General features: G+C 31.7%; 1 protein-coding gene across 1 annotated transcript; it reads left to right on the top strand.

Moving 5' to 3' along the window:
- Positions 1-2,101: 2,101 nt before the first annotated feature.
- Positions 2,102-8,884, top strand: LOC108338603 (uncharacterized). The gene is made up of 11 exons (XM_052879907.1): positions 2,102-2,384; positions 3,292-3,480; positions 3,557-3,711; positions 5,139-5,259; positions 5,344-5,585; positions 5,664-5,870; positions 5,938-6,030; positions 6,111-6,212; positions 8,074-8,259; positions 8,354-8,482; positions 8,557-8,884. The coding sequence occupies exons 2-11, from the start codon at positions 3,303-3,305 to the stop codon at positions 8,611-8,613; spliced, it is 1,470 nt and encodes a 489-aa protein (XP_052735867.1). The 5' UTR covers positions 2,102-2,384; positions 3,292-3,302; the 3' UTR covers positions 8,614-8,884.
- The last annotated feature ends 638 nt before the right edge of the window (positions 8,885-9,522 follow it).

Here is a 9,522-nt window from a genome sequence, read left to right on the forward strand (position 1 = left end):
TTTTTCAACCCGCGGGTACCCGTTGGATGCCCGTTTTAAACCCGTAAATATTTGAAAAATATACTTTATGAATTTTTAAATAAGGTCTAAATTAAATTGGAAGTTAAAGAGAACAATTTAACATATTTGTTACATATTAAAAAGACATAATGTAATTTTTAAGCAAGTTAAAAGAGAATAAATATTGAACAACTTTTGAAAAAACGAATATCAGAAAGCATGGAGGAAACACCCAACAATTGAAGTCTTAATTTAGTCACATGATTAATTGACAAAAACCTATCAATGTATGAAACAAAGAGATAAATAGTGTCTAAGAGAAGCTTGTACTCCTCACCCACTTCTACTACTCAATCCACCGAGATTGCTCTCATGGTTGGTGTAACTAGTTTATGAACTTTGTTAATGTAGTCAACCATGAGTCTCTTCTTTTTCTCATATGAGAAAAAAAATGTCAAATTTAAAATTGAGATACATGAAATTCTCAAGGAAAAATTTAAGAGTTTGTTAATGTGAAGAAATCAAAATTACCTCCATCATGAAGATACTCATAAACATGGGAAACAAGGGATTCATCGGAAACACTACCCATGAACAATTCATACCCACCCACTTTAACACCATTTGGGAAAACCAAAGAACAAGAAGAAATTAGGGAAAAAGAAAATAGATAGTTGAAAGAGAATGTAGATTACCATTCTTGACCAATTATGTGCGTAGATCCCGTTGCTTAATAAGTGCCAATGTTTTATAATGACAGGCGCACAAGTAAGAGAAGATAAAATACAAAGTGCACCAATATAAACCTAAGGACAATAAGGTAATTTCAGTTTATTTATGGGTAACAGATACCCGCATGTATGAATACCATGATATCCGAACCCGACCCGATAATAAGCAGGTACTAAATTACTCGTTACTCGCTATCCGCGAGTACCTATTATTCGTGGGTACTAATAATTACCCACAGCCAATTTTACCTGCGAATATATGCGAGTGTAAATTTTTTTGCCAACCCTAGTTACACATTAGAAAACAAATGTCACAACACCACAAAATTCCCACCACATCATATTAGTCAACATTAAGTATTTAAACGTCATGAACAAAAATAATTGATATACATTCTTAACCCATCCATTTGATGACAAAATTGATATCTTTTAAAATCAAAGACCAAATAGACACATTTTTGAAATTGAAAACTATATGAGCAATTAAACCTTGTTAGAAATTAGTGACTAAAATTATTGTTTTTAAAAATAAGAGGACTAAATATTATTAAAGTTTAGAGTAAAGATGAATTGTAATTTTTTTTTATAGTTAAGAGAAAAAAAAAACATATTTAATCTTTTTTATTTTAACACTTTAAACCACTTTAGATTTAGACGCACTTCTAATTTAATTTTCGCTATCATTATTTGAAATAATTTTATATGTACATTTAATAGATTTATTTTTACTTTTAATATTCTAAATAACTTTAGAAATACCTCTAATTTAGTTATTTTTATGTTAACTTTTTAGATCACTTTTGATGCAATTTTAATTTTGTTATTTTAAAATTATTTAGAATCTTTTTTTTGTATTCATAATTTTGATGTTATAAAATATTATATTAAAATTTAAAATAATATATTATTAATCTTTTGTTATACACAAATATTATCTACAAAGAATCTTGTCGAGTTAAATAAATATATTATTTTTTATAATAATAACAACAACAACATACTTTAAAAATATTTTTTCAAGGTAGTTAAAATCTAAAATATTAAAATTTGAAATTATCCAAATAGGAAGAAATTGAAATTCTACATCTATACGTTTTCTATTTATGCACAAAAGTATATATACATATATGTTGAAAAAAATTAAATTACTAAATATTACTTAAATATCATGTATATCAATTTTTTAAAATTATAAAAATATCTTACCAAAATACAAGGAAAGAGTTGGTCTCAATTATACTTTCTAACTTCGTGATAGATGTGGGGATTAGTTTTATTAATCTGTTATCTGAGTTTAGATTTTATTTTTCTATTCCTGAATTTTAATCTTTTCTTTTATGTTATGTCACTACAAAAATAAGCTGTTTACGACTGACACCCGCAGTTAACTTTTTTTTCTATCCCTAAATATTTTCCCCCCCAAACCCTAATCCCTTCCCGCACCATTTCTCCCAAACCCATTGCCCGCACCACAATCTTCATTTCGCTGCACCACAAGCTTTATTGTTCGTGGATTTTCAACTGCTTCGTGTTGGTCTTCCTCTGCTTGGGCTGAGCGAGGTGTCCGTCTTCAACTTCAACCTCAGCTTCGAATTCTCTCTGCTCGATCCGTGGATTTTCCCGGTTAAACCTTTTGTCTCTCACACCAAGGTATGATCGTTAGTTTTTTCTGTATAAATTTACTGGTTTAAGAAAAGATAATAAACACTTCTAAATCATAATTTCGGTGTTGTTTAATTTTGGTGTGTTTGTTGGTTGATTGAAGAAAGTGTTAGATTAATTGAATGTTAGGGAAAGTGGAAGAAGACATAGTGGATGAGGTGGGTGGGTAGTGTTACGTAATGGAATTGATGAGTGCTAGTTGGATAGGGTTCTGAAATTACTTGGTAAATTGTTACGTATATGCGAATGTGGTCTGAAAAATATGCATGAATGTGTACAATAAGGTCAAGTATTTGACACAGCTTTGGGATTGATGAAAGAACTTTCGATTTTGTCTGCGATAGAGATTGAGGAATGGAATAAATAACAGGAAATGGAAGAGATAAGCGGTGTGAGTGTAACCTGATTGCTTCAGAGCACACATAATGAATGTACAAACCATATTAACCCGCTTTTATTCCTAAAAAGACATGTGATTATTAGCAGAGCACCTCAATGCAAAGAGTGTGATACCCTGGTATATCATCGCCTACTTGTGAGGAGTTTTTGTTGGGGTTTATGGTGAAGTAGATTCTTTTGTAAAGCATCTTGGTTCTGATTGATAGAAGAAGGTCTAAGAGATTCTGAAGCATGGAAGAAATTTGACCTCATGCACCCTCAATTTGCCTTAGACCCTCGAAATGTGAGACTTGGTTTAGCTACTGATGGGTTCAATCCATATGGCAATTTGAGTACCAATCACAGTATTTGGCCATTTGTTCTCATACCGTACAACCTTCCTCCCTGGATGTGTATGAAACAAAGTTCATTCATTCATATATGTTGTTATTTTGTTTATTTTCTTGTTTATTATATCTATAGGTGGTTTAAGTTTTATTTATGTAATTGTTTGTAGAGCACCTGAAGATGAAGAAAAAGAAGACGAAGAAAATGAAGACGAAGAAAATGATAGTTAAGAACAATGAGACACAACATCATACACCAGCACCTAATACATGGAGTCTTATAGTTAATCATCCACTAGCACCTCAAAGTGCAGCACCTGAAGTCCAATCATCTCCCTCTCTATCTACTCCTCAAAGAAGTAAGTTCCCTTTACTGAATGTTTAATTAAAGTTTATTTATGTTTTTGAAATTTTTTGACATTCATTTATTTGTAGGAACATACAAACTAAAGCTACCTCCGACAAGCCAAAGCCTATGCACTCCTGGATCTATACAGCCCCCAAATGCAACTGTTGTTCAGTCAGCAGATCAAGTATTTTCGTTTGGTCAGCCCCCAAATGAAGCTGTTCAGTCACCAGTGGAAGTTGATGTAAGTGTTATTTCAAATATGCTAAATATGTTCTTTCAAATGACAAATAGTTTAAGTTGTCAGAGTTGCATTAATCATTGTACTTCCCCTTTTCAAGTCATAAAAAGTACTTGAACATGTTGCTTCACTCACCAATATATACCACAAGATACAGGTAAACATAACATTAGAATTTAACTTATCAAGTGGTGGGTAGATATATATTTATATATACTGGAAATAAGAATTCTGAATCAATGAACATTAAAAATTACTTAATTGCTTAATTGATCGCTCTTGGTTTCATAAATTCTCACGTACTTCAGATATATAGATTGACTTATCTGTGACTCTAAGTTCACAAAAAACCGACATTAGCCAGTTTCATAGTTATTCGTATAATGAATAGATAGTGCAGACTTTGTAAAACGAAATACTGTATATGTACTTTCGAACTCCCTCATATGTATGAGACTCTTGGTTCCTCTAATCTCTCTGATGATCCAAATCTGAGGATCCTTCAGAAGCAGAAGTAGGCTGAACATATGTAAAACCATAATTGGTCGGAAACATCTTTCTCTTGATTTCTTGTTTATAACAATGAGAAATCCTAAAGAGAACAGTGAAAACTACTCCCAGTAAAGTAACAAAGAATTTGAATAAAAACCATCTGCCAAAACAAAATTGATCTGTTTCATTAGAAAATAAAGATGAAGGAAAAAATTGTAAAAGTTAGGGATTGAAAGAAACAGCAAACGAAAACAGGAGAGTTAGCCATTTGGTTAGGGCATGGATGGTTTTAATAGGTATTATCTTTTAGGAGGATTTAAACTATCATCTATGTTTACATCTAAAATCCTGAGGTACTTGTGAATTGAACTTCTATTTTTAGTTTGTGCTTCCCGAACTGAAAGTAAAGCATGAACTTTCTGGCAAAATAAAACTTAATAACTATAATTTATAATCACACTAATTACTAAAGGAGAAAAACAACTTAAAATCAACAGTTTAATGCGGTTTCGTTTCCTTAAGTAATAATAGGGTATATTTCCCTAGATTTACTAAGTATTAGACCACTTCTCCAAACTCTTTTGTTATTTATTTCTTTTGTTGATTTTTTTGTCTTACAAATATTACTGATAATTGTGGTGTGGAGATGACAACTACAATGGTACAACATCAGTCTAATTGAACCAAGAAACTCAATAGAAGTAGCATAATTCAATTCCAAGCTAAACACCATGATAAGGACCAAACTAAAACACTTTAAATGTTTCAATAATTTCAAAGAATTGCAGCCGAGTATCCCAACAGAAGTAATAAAAAACAGTTTAAACTAAAACTAATTAGAACGGAAACTGTCAATATAATTTGTTTCTCTTTTGCTTGCATCTGATTTCTATTCCTATCAAGTGCATTCATTTGATCTGACACTTAACCTTGTGTAGCAACAAGAAAATTCACATGTACAAGATGAACATGAACAAGATGAAAATCAGGATATTTTGTTGGAAGTGCAACAAGAAAGGCCACCAACATACAAGAGATCATGGTTGGTTGATGTCATTGGTAAAACACTGTTACCTATATCAATAATTACCGCTGAAGTTGTTTGACACAAGGGTATTTGACAAAAAATTGATTTTTTCACAGATGACCAATGCAAGAGGACTACCAAACACTTAAAAACAAATGATGTTTGGAATTTGCCTCAAAATGAAAGGATTATTGTACATTGGAATGAGGAATATCAACCCATTGGAGATGGTGGCGCATTATTGAATCGGTTTTTAGGGAGTATTGCTAGAAACTTCAAGGCATTCCCTATTTGTTATTCTACTTGGAAGAAGATTCCTAAAGATTACAAAGAAGACACAATTCATAATATCATTCAAGTAAGTAATGTAAATTTTCAATTCACAATTGAGTTATTAGATAATTGTTGTTAATTTTGATTAAAATTTGTTTTGAAGACAAAGTTTGCAGTCAATTCCGATATTCAAATCAAGTACATCTTGAAAGCGCTTAATCATAAATGGAGAGATTGGCGGCAAGAATTGTGGCAACAAAGAGATGATGGTACACGTACTAGAGATGAATTGATTGCCATGGCTCCAAAAGGAATAGATAGAGATCATTGGACTTCTTTTGTTGACTATCGACTTGATGAAAGAACAAAGGTAAAACCTAAATTTCTTTTCTTAAAATTCTGATATAATTTAATAACTTTTTTTACGTCAATGTTAGGAGATTGCCCTAAAAAATAAACACAATAGGACAAAGCAAACTCTTGCTCACACAGGGGGGTCGAAGAGCATTGCAAGGAAGAGGGAAGAAATGGTGAAGCAATATTGTTCTTCAGTTTTCTATTTCTCATTGTATTTATGACATACTTAATATGCATTTGTTCATTTTCATAGGAAAGAGAGTGTGGACACAAAGTTAGCAGAGGAGAAGTCTGGATAGCTACCCATAAGAAGGCCAATAGAGCTTTTGTCAGTGATGAGGCAAGGGAAATTGGTGTAAGTTCCATTCCTGCTTATGACCTTGTTCTTAAGCAGTAAGTTTATCATGCACAAATATTTGTTGTTCATAAGCCAACAATGTTAGACTTATTTATGGTACAACATGCCGTGACTTAGTGATGTGTTATTTGTGTTGTTGTTTTGCCATTGTTGTTCACACTTTTCATTTAATTGTGATATGATATTTCAATTATAGTGGACTATATGAGTAGTCAACCTTTATTTGTAGTTTGTGTGTGGATTGAAATATGATAAAATGGTGTGTTAAAGTAGTCGTAACCTGGTGAACTCTGGAAAATGAATTTTTGATATAGCCATAATACATCTTATTCTTGTTTTAAGCTGCAACTTGTCCTTGCTTGAGCTAACCTTTGTCTATGTTAGGTACTGAATTTGTGTGAGGGTGTTAATTGGTCTAAAGGGGATATAAATTGATATATGCTAAAGAGATATGAATAAATAGTATAACCAAGTGCTCTGTGTGTATTGATGCATTAGAAATATGATAGTTCTAGTATATAAAAAGAAAAGTATGTTAGCTTTATACCTATGTATGACTGAATGTGAACTTTGATAATTGGATGGGGTTATAGTTCAATAAATGTTGTTTGATGGTAGGACCACTATATCATATCTGATGCATGAATAGAAGATTGTGTCTGGTAGGACCACTATATTTGATGCAGTGCTTAAATGGTTTTAAAAAAAATTGTTTTGGTGTATTGGTTTGATTCTGGAAAAGAATTGGACTAAGTCTGGACCAAAATGCTCGAGTAATTGTTTATTATGCTTCGCTATGTGGATAGATAATGAATACTATGAATGTCTGAGTCCTTGTTTTTGAAAGCGACGTCATATGATGTGGTATAGGTCTTAGTTGTTTACCTTTACACTTAAAACTTTGATTTATCAGCTTTGGTGAGTCATCTTGTGGTCCATATTCTCTAGTGAAGTATGTTTCATGTGATTGCATGTGATAAGGGTACAAACTAGTTTTAAAAGTTATCTAAGCCTAATTATGGTATAGCTACAATTTAAATGTGTCGTGAAGTATTTTTTTTTTCAGTGGCTGAAACTGGTTTTGACTAATTTTCAGAATTTGAATGTAAGACAAACCTGTGAACCAGGTATTGTAATCTGTTTGGTGCTTTAGGCCTTAGTATCAGGTTGAATGCATTCTGGTGCTCTAGTTGATATTAAATGGCTTGAATGTAGGATGATGACAATTAAAAGGTGTAGGAACTTAGTTTGATAGGGGAACAAATTTGAAACTGAACGTAAATTGTGAATGAGATTGTGTTCTGAATGAGGCTGTTGAATAGTAGAGATAAGATTAAAAGCTAGTAAGAACATTGTCCAAAATCTGAATCAGTTTATTTGATGTGGCTTTTGAATGAAAATAATTTCTGAAAATAATTTCTAAACTCACATGACAGAATTTTGTTATAAATCCTCTTATAATAATCTTGAATTTTATATTCTTTTGGATTATTATAAATTGGCTGTTTAGGCATGTCCAAGAAATGAATAGCACTGAAAGTAACTAAGTTATATATATATATCAGTATATTAATTTAGCCTAGTTCGATGGCTGGTTTGGGTCTTGGTGATATATGTAAGTACTGAAGTGTCATGTTTTGCTAGGAAATTCTCTACTTTGAGTAAGACTAACTATTTAAGTACTGGAATCACATTTAGCTATTTAAGTTATATACAATTTTTCATTTTCTTTGTTGTGTTTTTGCTCCTCTTAACAAAGGAATCTCACTGATTTGTGTCTGGCCTCGTTGTTTTGGAATTGTGCACCTGTTTTCTCTAATTTAGACAATTTCACTATTTTATTAAACGTTGAATGTAGGAAAAAATTGAAGCATATGAATCCATAACATGGTCTCAATCAAAAATAATATCCACTTCAGATTCATTGGCTCATGCTTTGGGAATGCAAGAGCATTGTGGACGCGTTCGCGGTCTAGGTTTGGGTCCTTGCCCATCTAAGGTCTTTGGAGTCAATGCACGTTCTCATAGTGGATTACAAACTCAGGTTAATGAATATTTTATCAATTATTTGGTTTGTTCCTTTTATGATTAACTTGTTAGGTATCATTTTTCTTTTTAAATAATTTCATATGTTACAGGTATCTTCATTGACATCACAAGTTAATGAAATGACATCACAAGTCAATGAAATGAAGGAAATGATAGCATTTATGTTGCAAAATTACGAGGGTCAATTACCTTCAAAGTTTGCCACATTTCAACCATCGGTAATAATTGCTAAATTTATTTGTATGATTTTTTTTAAAATATATAATTGACTAACTATTATGTTATATTATAGGTATCTGATCAAGAAAGTGTGCCAAACAATGAATGTAATGGAGATGAAGAAAATTAGACATCTTTCTATTTGATTTTTATGTAATGAACAATTAGTTGTGACTGTATTGATTGATATGCAATGTATGAAGTTTTGAGGATGCCAATATCACCTGCCATCCTTTTAGTTGTGTATATATTGATATGCTAGTATCTTTAAGTGCTTTCCTAAAGCTGCCAAACAAGGGAGGGATTATCCTCATCAGTTCCTGAGGTAGTCTCCATGTATATTTCATTTTTTGAATCAGTTCCCTTGTTTGTCTCTCTTAAATATAGTTTTGGTTTTATTATGGCTGTTTTTGATGAATGAGTTTCATTTGTTTTGGGTTTTATGGTGCTGTCTTGTTCGTTGTCATGCTATGACTACTATATATGATAATCCTAATTCTAATCGAAAATGGTATCTATAATAAGCATATGATAATCCTAATTCTAATCGAAAATGGTATCTATAATAAGCTTTGGTTATGTTCGAATTCTATTGATTTTTGTCATATGTTCTGATGCTTTCATGGAATTTGGGAGATGTTCTGGAGTTTGAATTAACTGTAATACCTTGAAGTTTAATTGTTTTGCTGTTATGACAGTGAATAAAACTTGAGCTTTATGTGAATGGTATAGCATTTTCTGTATATGCAAGTTTTTCTCAATCCACAATTTCTCTTGTAATGGTTACGCTCTTTATGCCTCAAAAACTTACAAAAGATCGAGAAAGATGGTAAAAGATAAAAGGGGTGAACAACAAAATGCAAATAATCTTCTAGTTCAATTTTCCTGTCATCTGTGCTTTTTATTCGTGTCTTTGTCCATTTTTTTCATTCCTTGATTTTTTTGTTATGAGCACTAGAATTCACATTCAAAATGTAGATGTGACTACTGTGCTGCTAATAATCTTTGGTCTTAGTGTTGCATCTCAGCGTACTCCAAA

Source organism: Vigna angularis, chromosome 7, assembly GCF_016808095.1.
Source record: "Vigna angularis cultivar LongXiaoDou No.4 chromosome 7, ASM1680809v1, whole genome shotgun sequence".
Taxonomy (NCBI): domain Eukaryota; kingdom Viridiplantae; phylum Streptophyta; class Magnoliopsida; order Fabales; family Fabaceae; genus Vigna; species Vigna angularis.

What these genes read in the sequence shown, in the direction of transcription:
- LOC108338603 (XM_052879907.1), top strand. Translation starts at nt 3,303, where the DNA reads ATGAAGAAAAAGAAGACGAAGAAAATGAAGACGAAGAAAATGATAGTT. An exon ending in GACTTGATGAAAGAACAAAG is followed by an intron (nt 5,871 to 5,937) that starts GTAAAACCTAAA and finishes CGTCAATGTTAG; the next exon opens with GAGATTGCCCTAAAAAATAA. An exon ending in ATGAGGCAAGGGAAATTGGT is followed by an intron (nt 6,213 to 8,073) that starts GTAAGTTCCATT and finishes CGTTGAATGTAG; the next exon opens with GAAAAAATTGAAGCATATGA.